Below are 13,365 nucleotides of genomic sequence, written 5' to 3'. Positions count from 1 at the left end.
CTTAAGAATTTAGTATTTTTGTCTTACAGTCTGTAAATTAAAAACATTTGCTATGGTCACTGAGTACTGACCGGTGTTTTTCAATCAACACCCATCCACACACATACAGGCAAACACACACAACACACACACACACCCACACACATACACACAGGTTAATACAGAAATTCAGAAGCGAATATATGCTGTTCGTTTTATTTTACTCACGCACGCACTGAAACTAGGCAATAACTATAACTATGCAAGAATAAAATTAAAATAAGGTAAACAAAACAAATAAATAAAAAATAGAAAATAAAAATAAAAGATAAAAAATAAAAACAAATAAACAGAATAAGAATAAACATAAAGCCTCGAAAGTTATCTAAACTCCACATGTACATATATATATTAATATACTTATAAACGCCTACACCCTGCTACACCCGCGTATATATACACACACACACACACACATATAGACATACATAGACATATAATGGTCATATACAGTTATGACATGTTTACATCCATACCTACATACGTAGTAATATCCATACGTGGAATCTCAAATCCAGACATCCATGTACACACTTGGGTACCATACATCATGACTGTTATTATATCAAAACTAATATTAATCCCACTAATAATCCTAGTAATAATAATTCTTGTAATATTGATAATACTAATGACACCACCAATATCAATAATAATAATAAGACTGTATAATTGGGAATTCTAAAACCCGTGGACCCCAACTGAATACACGTCCTCATAAATCAACCCATATACATATATATATACATACATACATATATACATACACATACACATATACATATATACATACAGACACGTACACACATTTATATATATAAGTACAAATACATATATACACATATACATATACACACACGCGCACCAGCATACACACAATACATACACATTCAGACCATCCGCAGGTGCAGACAACATCCCCATCTACTCGTGTCTCCACATCTCCACAGACGTATACAAGACACATACACATATATATACCAACACAGACCACCGCATACACCCACATACACACACACATGCAGGTACACACAGAAACCCGGTCACTCATAACGCAGGAAAACACAGCAATACATGCACAAATGCAAAGACCTTTTTTAATAATAATAAGGTGCCTTTTTTAACCTCAGTAGCGTGGTAACCCCTTTATATATGAAATAGCATGCCATTACATTCACACGGGTGTATATATACATACATAACATATATACAAAAACATTCAGACACCCATACATACTTGTAATATACATTGCTACAACTATCATATACGAGACAGCCTCTTATAATAGTACAGAAATATATATGCATATATATATACATATATATACAAATACATCGATATACATACATATACATACACACACATATATACATACACACACATATACATACAAACATAGACGCATACATAAATACACTTATACATACTTACTTACACAAAATTTAGACATATATATATGTGTACCCTGCCACCAAATAATACATCTAAAGTAGAAATAGACATAAATTCATTTACTACATAATTATCCTTTTCTATCAAACTCCACACGCATAGTTATATTACACGGCCCCACCCGCTTGTTACCTTTTCCCACGTTGTATGTTTTTTTTACTACGTAAAAATTTATAGTGAATTCCGCTTGAAGTTCATAGGCCTATCCTCATATTAAGCAAGCACTCTTTCGATGGTTAGGCAGATATACATAAGATGTATAACGATACAATAATAATATCTATCATATGACAGAAATCAGAGTATTTAGGTTATACAAACTAAGTATAGAAGCTTATATATTGTAGTACTTACCTTCATCTTTATTCATTCCCCCTTATTTCTTTATTCCCTTTTCCTTCATTCACCTTTCATTTCTTACTTTCTTTCATCTATTTATTCATTTATCCTTTTTTTTTTTATATTAAATTAATCTTCCTACGCAGGTATATAAAGATCATATATCCATACATGCATACACCCAAAAATATCCATATGCATACATTATTACGAGGTTTACCCAAAACAATCTATTACTCGTTTGGTTCAAATATACTTTCATTATTTATTTAGGTTAGTAATGTTATAACTGCTTGATGATGTAGAATATAAAGCGACTTATGCAATTCATACGAGTAGGATCATAGTTGCGAATTCACTTATCCTCTTTGGGGGGGGTTATTTGATGGGGGTTAGTTGTACTCATAGTTGTTCTGGTCTACTAATTTAGAGTTCTTTAAGTGCGTGTATTCTGAACTGTTTGCAGGATATAGCAGTTTCTTGTTTAATATTTAATAATTTATCCCTATCTTTAAACCTAGTTATCTCAAGCTTTTCTGATAAGCATAATGGACATGGTGAGTTCAATGAGTGGCAAGTATTGACCCTTCTAATAATCTTCCATTCTATACTAAGCGTTTTATTTTCTCTAACAAATTTCCAGTAATATAACGATAAGGAAGTGTCCTTTTCATATGTTTGATTACTCATTGAGCGTGTATGTCCATACAATCTATTTTTGAAAGTCATTTGGGTACTCCCTATGTAGAATCTTTCGTCCCTTGGGTTCTCTACTGGGAATATCCTAGCTTGGTATACCACTGATGAGGTCAGACATTCATTTTTTATTGGGCATTCTCCAGGCTTTTGGCAGTCACCTTTATTCACAGCCGTGTTAGCACTAGTATTTACACCTTCTCTATTAGTCATCCTTAAGATTCTATATATATATTAATATATATATATATATATATATATATATATATATATATATATATAATCTTCACATATATATATATATAATCTTCACATATATATATATATAATCTTCACATATATATAATCTTCACATATATATATATATATAATCTTCACATATATATATATATATAATCTTCACATATATATATATATATAATCTTCACATATATATATATATATAATCTTCACATATATATATATATATAATCTTCACATATATATATATATATCTTCATATATATATATATCTTCATATATATATATATATATCTTCACATATCTTCACACATTAATATATATATATATATATATATCTTCATACATGATTTTCCTACCTTTAATTTCACTCGCGTTTTTGATTGTTTTAAAATTTCTCTTGAATTTCAATTTTCTAAAAGTTTTTCTCTAATATTGAATCTGAAATCTCAATTTTTTTATTTATGTTGGATGTGCTCAACCTTTGTTTTGATTATGGATTTTCCTTCTTGAATTAATAAGAATGTGACCTTGCCGGTTTTTGGAATTATTTTACTGACCCCAACCTCTGTTTTGGAAGTGGTCTTATATATGCCTCTTATCTGATAGGCAAAATTTTGTATCTCAATATAAATTTTTACCTTGACGGGATTGAAATCGACTAATTCTAGGAATTCTACTAATTACCTTGCTGTTTCGAAAATTCCTACCGGATTCTTTCCATTTTCACATCCATTCATGAGATTATACCTGGATTGTCCAGATTATATACATATATAATATATGTATATATACTGTACAAATACTTTCTGGATTTATAAGGATTGTACTAAGACTTGATGCACCACAAATTTTTTACTTTGGATTTTTCTTAACTTTCCCTTATTGTTATGATAAGGAATAAAAGTTATTTATTTATTTAAACTTATTGTTATGATAAGGAATAAAAGTTATATATAACTGTTATTCTTCATCTTTCATTCAATATTATAATTCTTCTTCTTCTTCTAAATAATCCTTCCGACTTTCTTTGCTGTAGTTACTTACGTTCCGATAATCTTGTGACCATCATGCTTTAACTGAATTCCAGGGATCTGAAGAAAAGCCGCAAGAAAGGAATGCCGATTGATGAATTCCTGAGACAGAAGGAACAGTCTGTGAATGAAGCATCAACAAAATCTCCTGAGAAAGATGAGGAGGATGAAGAAGAGGAAGAAACAAATGAAGACAATGAAAATGTAAGCTTCACACATACAATCGGAATCTTTATTAATTCATGACTTTCGACAATCTTCTCCTTTCACTTTGTATCCATTTTCATTATTTTTGTAGTAAAACAGTTGAGATAGTCTTACAATAGTATAATTGTCAATTGTATTACATTTTACTTAATCTATTTTCTAAAATGCTGATGTAAAAAACATCCACCGCCAAAGTATGAAAAAAAAATATTTGCGTATTTTATTATTATAGATTAAAAAAAAAAGTAAAAGAAAAAAAAAAGCGGAACCATTTGATTCATTTGTAATGCAAACCAATTTTTAAAAACTTATTTTCAGTTTTATTTATTTATTTATATTTGTTTTGTTTATGTTAGGAGTGTAAAAAAATAAAATGTATAAATCTATTTTAAAAATAAATAAAATAAGAAAAAAGACGATATCTGATGAATTGTTGATTAAAAAAAAAAAAAAAGCTTCTATGGCTTTATTTTTATTAATTTACACATGCACATTGTAAAGCAGAACCAGATAGATGGTTTCAACGCCCAAGAAAGACAATTTGAGTTTTATATTATAATAAATTAAGTAAAGTGTAATACAAGTATAATAAAGTAAGATCCCTTAGATTATACCTCTATTATAAGATCCCGTTGATTTTACTTTTATTTAAGATCTTTTTATATGTCTTTTTTGTATATATACCTTTGTACCTCTATTTTAAGATCTTTTTGATTGTAACATTATTTTGAGATATTTTTGATTGTATCTCTATTTTAAGGTCTCAATTTAATATCTCTATTATAAGATCTCTTTGAGTGTACATCTGTTAAGATCATTCATTTTGCTTTCACTTAAATTGAAATAAAATTATGCAATATTTTACATCTTTGTGTCTTTGTCGGAAAATTGTTTCACATCATCAGGTTATATTAAAATCATTATTTTTTTTTTTTTAGATAGCATCAAATTTTCCTTCCCAACCTTCACAACAACCTTTGAAAAGAGGGAAGCGAGTAAGTATAACTTCTTAAATTATTTGATTTTTACGAGAATACCAATGCTCTCATCTAATTTAACTACTCCCTGAATTTTCCTAAAGAAATCTCATATTTAATTTTTTTTTCTTTCGGGAAAAGCAAATGATATCTCTTGAGAAAATTCTTCCTACACATAAGTTTGAAGGATTTATATCTGACCTTAATCTATGATGGTTAGATTTGCGACCAAAATATTGATTGGCTTTAGTGATATGTTTATGTCATTATTTTAACTAGTTTGTTTATATGCTTATCCACTAATTCCATATACTAACCATACTACTTTATATGTGTGTATGTGTCAAAATGATTTTGAGCCAGCAAGTTATCTTTTCTCTTATTTCTATATCTTTTATTTTTAAAAGAATAAATTGAAAAAAATAAAGGAGAAATACAAATACCAGGATGAAGAAGAACGTCTGCTTAGGATGGAAATTCTGGCGGTGAGTGTTTTTCTATATTTTTTTTTTTTTTTTTGATAATTCTATAACGTTGATTCAAAATACTGCACATTTGTGAAAATAAAAACCTCATTTATTTATAGGAACAAAGTGTAGTATCTGTTCTGATGCCGCACTTAATCTTTTCTTTTTTCAGTAGTCACCTTCATAAACATTGGATTTTGATCATGATGATTTTTGTCATGTTGTTTGGTACTGTATGATTCTGGGGGCCTCATATATAGTGAGAGAGGGTGAAAGTGATGGATAAAAGTTTAGTAAGAGATGGTTCCCTCAGTGAGTTAATTGCAAATTATGGCTTGGACTAATTAAAACAGAATACTTTTCAAAAATATTATTTTCCTTCAACAAAAGAAAACTTTTTCAACCACTGAATTCCACTCTCTATGTTTTTATACTTTATCTCCCTGCCCTCCCACCTCCCGGCTAATAGCATTGTACCTGAGAGCTTATCATTCACAGATAATATGAATTGAAATACATGGAAGACATTGCCAAGTCTGCTGCAAGGAAGATGGGATCCCTCTACCATGCTAAAAAAACTCCTTATGCCTGTCAGCATCCTATAACTCTACAAATTCACCATTTGCTGATGCATGGAATACTGTTGTCACATCTTGACTGATGTTTCAACCACTAAATCACTAGCCTCCCTCATGAATAGTGTCCAAAAAAGAGCCTCTAATACAATGGGTTCCACATTGTCTAGCAAGATCCACACTCTGTCCCATCACCGCAATGTTGCAATCCCTGTGCTTGTTTTACAAGTACTTTAATCGAATGTGCTCCAACGATTGTGCTGCATTGGTGGCCCCTTTATATAAATACTCCTAATCAACCCGCCAGTCAGTAAGATCCCAACCCATTCACTGTAGAGGTCCACAAATGCCGAAGAGCTTTCTACTCCAACAGCTTTTGTCCTTTAACTGCTAACCTTTGGAATTCCCTTTCTGCTTCCCTGACTCAACACGCAGAAGTTTAAATGTAATGTGGATAAGGATCTTGGTGTACAACTCCCCATTTAGAATGCCCCTAATTCACAATAGTCTATTCTGTCTCAGTAATGTTATGCCTTGTTTGGGGTGAACAAAAGTAAAAGAAAAAAAATGTTAATCTTAAAACTGAGGAATATTTTTGTATGTATTCTGTGCAATTAAAAAATCTAAGAAAAAAATTAAGCTTTAGAGAAACGTTTATTAATCCAGCTTTAGTATTATACTAAGTATATATTTTATGCATGTATCAATTTTTTAAAAAATATTGTATGTGTCATTTGTAATTGTATTTTTTTCCTTTATATTTTCAGTCAGCTGGGCCAGCCAAAGAAGTCAAGAAAAAGAAAGGTAAAAAGGATAAAAAACCTTTGACGGAAATAAAAATGCGAGGTCATATTCCTGAGAAAATGAAAATCAAATCCGAAAAATCTGGCAAGGAACAAACAACTGGAACGATTATATCAGGTGAATAGAATTGCTTGCTTGTTTTTCTTACATTCAACAGAAAAAAGACCGACTTTACTTTATATATTAGAAATATAACATACATGTAGACATATATTTTCAAAGTATTAACACACAAATATTAATATAGATATATTAATGTTTACATCTCTTTTTATCTCTTGTTAGAAATGCCATATTGCCATGTTAGAACTTTTGGTGATCCATTTCAGGTGAAAACATTGTTACGCATAATTATAATAAAGAAAAAAATCTTTAAACCGTAGATTTTCAAAGATGGACTCTTTTCATCAGAGGATAAACATTAGTAACAAAAAAATGTATCATTTGTTATCATGAATTTGAGAAAAAATTATTTTTGTAAACTGAAAGATATTTTAACAGAATTAAATATTTATATATGTGTATTTATGTATATATATATGTGTGTGTATATGTGTATTAAAATAAAATGATTATAAAGAAACTTTACCTCTTATATTAGATGTATAATATATATATATATATATATATATATATAATATATATATATATATATATATATATATATAAAAGCAATCAGTAAAAATTAAATTTAGGGATCAAAAGGTTCTGTAAGCTTGGAATAATATAAATATTAATATCTATATAATGATCCCAACCAAATAAAAAAAAAACTCCATCCAACCAAGACAGGAAATAGGAAATAAAACTATTATTACTAGCCACAGGAATTGTTATGCCATCTGAATTGCCTATAAAAGAAAAAAAGACATTAACAAATTTAAATAATCTTTATTCCTCGACTGCTTGCAAACAGATTTTTCTACAAACCTGGATTATGCATATTTAAATTTTAATTTGAGTTTACGTGTCAACAGCATAATTCCGGATTCTTCTTCTGGGAACATAATACTTGATCCCTCCATATCTTTTCATCTGGTTTTTACTCCTTGACCTTTAATTTATGCTTTTATTTAAAAAAAAATCATTTTTCTCCCACTTTATGAACTCTTTACACAAGAAAGTTTTTTTTTTTTGGTATTTTTATGACTAGCTTTTATTTTCAATTAATGCCAGTACCAACAAATTCATAGCATCACTAATATTCATTTGCTAATATATTTCCTCTGATGAGAAGAACTCATTTCTTTGAAACTCAGTGGATTAAGAAAATTACAATATATCTTATTTGAGTAGCCTATTGAACAATAAATTCATGTAAATATATTTTTAGTCTTAAATCTGTATACTTCTATGCATACCCACACACACACATATATATATATCACTTTGTTTGTGTGTTTATCAGTTTATTTGCTATGGACTCTTGACCGATTAAAAGAAAAAATTTCACGCGAGTGTACTTTGTGTCTGAGAGTGTTCTTAGATAGGTTTTATATCAGAATGCCTCAGATGAGTATCGATAATCAAAAAATCAGATGAGTATTGATAACCAAAAAAAATCTGATTAAAGAAGGAACAGTCCGATTTTGAAAATGTATACAACCTAACATCACAAGTGTATTTGAAGAAGTTTTATCACCGCACAAGCAGAAAGGCTTGGCATATAAAATCAACAGTAGGGTCTTTGGTAAGACAAGGGCTTGTTCGAAATGAATGTTTCTGTTTAGGACACAATTAAACCATGATACTTGACTTTTGAATTTTAAATTTTTATTCAAGCCATTATATAAAAATAATTTTATAAAATCACAGTGCAGTATAGACTACAATCAATTGTGAACTATGTCACTGTGAGGAGGCATATGATTCTTTCTCCCTGTGCATCATAGTGGGTTCCCGACTAGAGTAGGTAATCAAACAATTAGATTAAAAAATAGGCAATTTCACTGTTTATGATGAGAAAAAATTGGAAGTGTGGAACATTCGTTGATCCTCTTTTAAACCCAGGAAATGTCTTGTTACTCTGCTAGTATATATATATATATATATATATATATATATATATATATATATATGGTTTTGTTGTTGATTTTTTAAATGAATAAGGTTAACATCTCCGCCTCGGAGAACCAGTGTTTTTCTTAGAAAGTCGCCTATTTTTTATTTGGGCGTATTTTTTATTTATTTATTTATTAATTTTAGAAACAGTAATCTACGGACACGCGTGTTTCGGGGCTCTACTCCTCTTCAGCTTGACTGTGTGTTAGGATTTGAACCTTGGACTTATGTATTGCAGTCCAGCACCCTAATCCATTACGATATGATGCCATAGACGATTTACTGCTTCGTTTTTTATCGTTTCTGTTTACATGGTTTTGTTGTTGATTTTTTTAAACGATATTAAGGGTAATGTCTCCGCCTCAGAGAACCAGTGTTTTTTTTAAAAAATCACCCATTTTTTATTTGGACGTATTTTTTTATTTATTTATTTATTTATTATTTTTAAAAACATTAATCTATGGACACTATTTATATATATATATATATATATATATATATATATATATATATATATATATATATATAGTTTTTTTGTTGTTGATTTTTTTTAAACGATATTGAGGTTAGCGTCTTCACCTTGAAGATCGGATGTATTTTTTAGAAATTGCCCATTTTTTATTTTGGACGTAAACAAATAATATTTTTATTTATTTATTTATTTAAAAAATTTTTTTATTTATTTTTAAAACAGAAATCTACGTACATGCATGTTTCGGGGCCCTACCTTGACTGTTATTAGGACTCGAACCCTGGACCTTATGTATTTCAGTCCAGTGTCTTATCCATTATGCTATGATGCCATAGACGTTTTACTGTTTAGTTTTTATCGTTTATATATTTATATAGTTTTATTGTTGTTGATTTTTTTAAACAATATTGAGATTAGCGTCTTCACCTTGAAGATCGGATGTATTTTTTAGAAATTGCACATTTTTTATGCATGTACATAGATTACTGTTTAAAACATAAATAAATAAATAAAACATTATTTGTTTACGGCCAAAAAATATTAAAATAAAACAATGATAATACGAGGGGCGTGCAATAAGTAATGCCCCTGACCCACTTCCAGTTGTTTGATCTAGCTGAAATTTTGCATGTGCAATGATTTATATCTCTACGGGTTATGTGGCAAATTACAGCTCTGAACTAATTGTGGTTTCTGTTTTACAGGTGTTTGAACTGAGTCAGGTGTGAAATGGAGCCTGTTGAATGTCGAGGAATGATCCGGTTTTTGTATTTGAAAGGACGCACACCACAGGAGACTTTTGATGAAATGAAAGAAACTTATGGTGATAATGCCCCATCATATGACCTTGTAAAATGCTGGCATTGTGAATTCAAACAAGGGCGGGAAGTCTATGGAAACAGCTCCCAGACCTGGTCGCGCCCCCCTTCTGCCATTGATGAGGCATCTGTCCGTCAAGTTGAGGCTGCCATTTTAGAAGATCGGCGCATTACTATTCGCTAAATAGCTCAAGATGTCAAGATTAGTTCAGGATCTGTGGAAACTATCATTCATGACCATTTGCATATGCATAAGGTGTCTGCCAGATGGATTCCCAGGTTGCTAACACCATTCCAGAACCGAGAATGTGTGGCGTGCTCGAGGATGAATTTGGAGATGTGGCAAGAAGATGAGTCAAAGTTTTTTAAAAGATTGATTACACAGGATGAAACCTGGATCCATCACTATTATCCAGAGACCAAAGCCCAGTCAATGCAATGGAAGCACTTGGACTCACCACCTCCAAAGAAGGCAAGGGTGCAGCCCTCCGCTGGCAAGGTCATGCTCACAGTCTTCTGGGACCAGGACGGAGTAGTGATGACAGATTTCCTGGCAAAGGGTACCACAATTATAGGAGCCTATTATGCTTCACTTTTGAGGAAATTAAAGGAAGCTATCAAAATTAAGAGGCGGGGCAAGATCAGCAAAGGTACCCTCCTCCTGCAGGACAACGCTTCGGTCCACAACTCTCATGTCGCCAGATCAGAAGTATGGGCGTGTAGTTATGAAATCCTTCCCCATCCTCCCTACTCTCCTGACCTTGCACCCTCTGACTTTCACCTCTTCCCAGCCATGAAGTTGTTTTTGAAAGGAAAGCATTTCCCAGATGATGCAGGCTTGATTTCTGAAGTTATGTCGTGGTTGGAGGACCAACCTGGATTGTTCTACAAAAACGGTCTCCAGAGCTGCATCAAACGATGGGAGAAATGCATAACTCTGGGTTGTTCCTATGTAGAGAAAGACTAATAACTGTGCCAAGTTTCGTTGCTCTACTGCTATGGGAAGTGGGTCAGGGCATTACTTATTGCATGCCCCTCGTATATATTGCATTTAATTTGAACACCATTTCTTATAATTTTTATTTATTTATCTTTCAGGTGATGGTCAAGTTTCTTCAACAAAAGAAGGCAAAGTTAATACGAAACAGGTGAATGTGCTCTAAATATTTTGCATTATTATTCCATTAGGCATACACTATTTTATTTTTATGACCACATTTTTATGATGATGAAAAAGTTCCCTATTATTTTTTAAATAGTCCAATTTTTTACTCTCTGTACCTGGCGTCAGATGGGATTTCTATGGACAGAGTTTCTTTGCAAGAATTTCCCATCTGAGAAACAAACTACTGTTAGACTACTTCTCTGTAGACTACAACATAGTCATCTTTCCATCTAATGTCAACAAATACATATCATAACTTGCACTCAGACAAACTTAGTTCATTCCATTCATCATTTTTAATATTCCCATGCTTCGAAGACAAAAATATTTGCTGCCGGCTTCACATCAACTAGCAAAACATGTCTTGTCGTCAATGGTGATGGTTTTGAAGAGGTTGAGATTTTAAAATATCTTGGCATCATCATCACAGATCAAGATAAAGCTGACATCAAAGAGCAAACTTACCTTGCACGTCATGCCTTCTCCCAACTCAATTCCTGGTTCTGGTCATAATCTGACAGGCCCAACACAGAAGTAAGGATCTACCAAGCATCGTTGCAGACCATTTGCCTTTATAGCAGCGAAGTCTGGCTATTGAGAATGGAAGACATTAGGCGATTAGAAACTGTTGATCACTACTGCCTGCATAGCATCTTCTATGCTAGATGACAACACATATGTTTTGTCTGCAAAATTAGCTCCATCTCAAGAAATCATTCTCCATCAATGAGGAATGTCCATGTACAAATCAATTGTGCCAGATTCCTTTCAGGGTTCAAAAAAAGTGGTGTGGTTCATAAAGATAAATAACTATCTGATGATGGTTAAAGCTGACCCAGACCCTTATCTGGGTCCCTGAAACCAGAGTGTGCTATTGCAATAGTGAGTGGCTAAAGATCACCAAATAGTCATCAATAGTGATCAATAATCATCGATAAGCATCAATAGTGATCAATAATTATTGATAGTCATCAATAATCATCAATAGGATCAACAGTGATCAATAATCAATAGTGATCACTAATCATTCATAGTCATCAATAATCATCAATAGTGATCAACACTGATCAATAATCATCAATGGTGATCAATAATCATCAATAATCATCAATAGTGATTAATAATCAACAACAGTCATCAATAATCCTCAATCGTCATCTATAATCATCAGGTTTGGTCAGCCTTCATGAAAGATGCTGTGGCAAGGATAGATGGATCTGACTCAACTGACTCTGAGTGAATGTTGTTTACAAAACTAATGATACTCTCATAGTATTCTTCATCTTTTAACTAACAATCATTCTATCACATTCATCTCTATCATTGAGGAGATTTTAACCTGTATAAGTGGTAACTGATTAGTAAAAAAATGTTCTTAAACTCTTAGAATCTAGGTACATTTTGATATTAAACATGTATATAAGTATATAAAATGCATATAAATAAGTATATAAACATGTTAATAAATATATCACCATGTATATAAAAAAGTATATAAATAAGCACATCACTATGTATATAAACATGTATATACATAAGTATAAGAACATATATATAAACATGTAAATAAACATGTGTGTAAACATGTCTGTAAATAAGAATGTCACACTATATATATAATTAAGTATATAAATAAGTAAATAATAAATAAAATAGAATGAAAACAATATATATTGAGTGGGCTCGAACTCTTCTAGCATCGAATTTGTTTTCAAAATTGATTTCTTATAATTTCATTCTGCAATGCTTTTCTGATTTAGAAATATTAGATCTATTACCTATACACACGTGGCTAGTATTTTTTCTCCACATTAAAACATTTGGCCCTAGACGAAATCAGTTATCTTCACCATTTGCCGTTATAGTTCAACAATAAAAAAAAACAATGTCTTTAACTCACTGATGAAGGCCTGAATTGGCTGAAATATTTGATTTGTATTATTTTCATTCATTGCAAAAGAAAAATAAATTTTCTAGCATCGAATTTGGTTTCAAAAATGATTTCTTATATTTTCATT

General features: G+C 31.1%; 1 protein-coding gene across 1 annotated transcript in view; it reads left to right on the top strand.

Moving 5' to 3' along the window:
* LOC145256202 (ribosome quality control complex subunit NEMF-like) overlaps positions 1-13,365 on the top strand; it is a 121,736-nt gene that overhangs the window by 86,212 nt on the left and 22,159 nt on the right. The window contains exons 25-29 of the mRNA XM_080114815.1: positions 3,858-4,005; positions 4,947-5,003; positions 5,393-5,470; positions 6,795-6,948; positions 11,281-11,330. Of these exons, the coding sequence (XP_079970941.1) occupies positions 3,858-4,005; positions 4,947-5,003; positions 5,393-5,470; positions 6,795-6,948; positions 11,281-11,330 (487 nt within the window). The remainder of the gene's footprint in view (positions 1-3,857; positions 4,006-4,946; positions 5,004-5,392; positions 5,471-6,794; positions 6,949-11,280; positions 11,331-13,365) is intronic.

This window comes from Euprymna scolopes, chromosome 32 (assembly GCF_053919585.1).
Source record: "Euprymna scolopes isolate OS-2025 chromosome 32, ASM5391958v1, whole genome shotgun sequence".
NCBI lineage: Eukaryota > Metazoa > Mollusca > Cephalopoda > Sepiida > Sepiolidae > Euprymna > Euprymna scolopes.
This window is presented reverse-complemented; position numbering and strand designations above follow the sequence as displayed.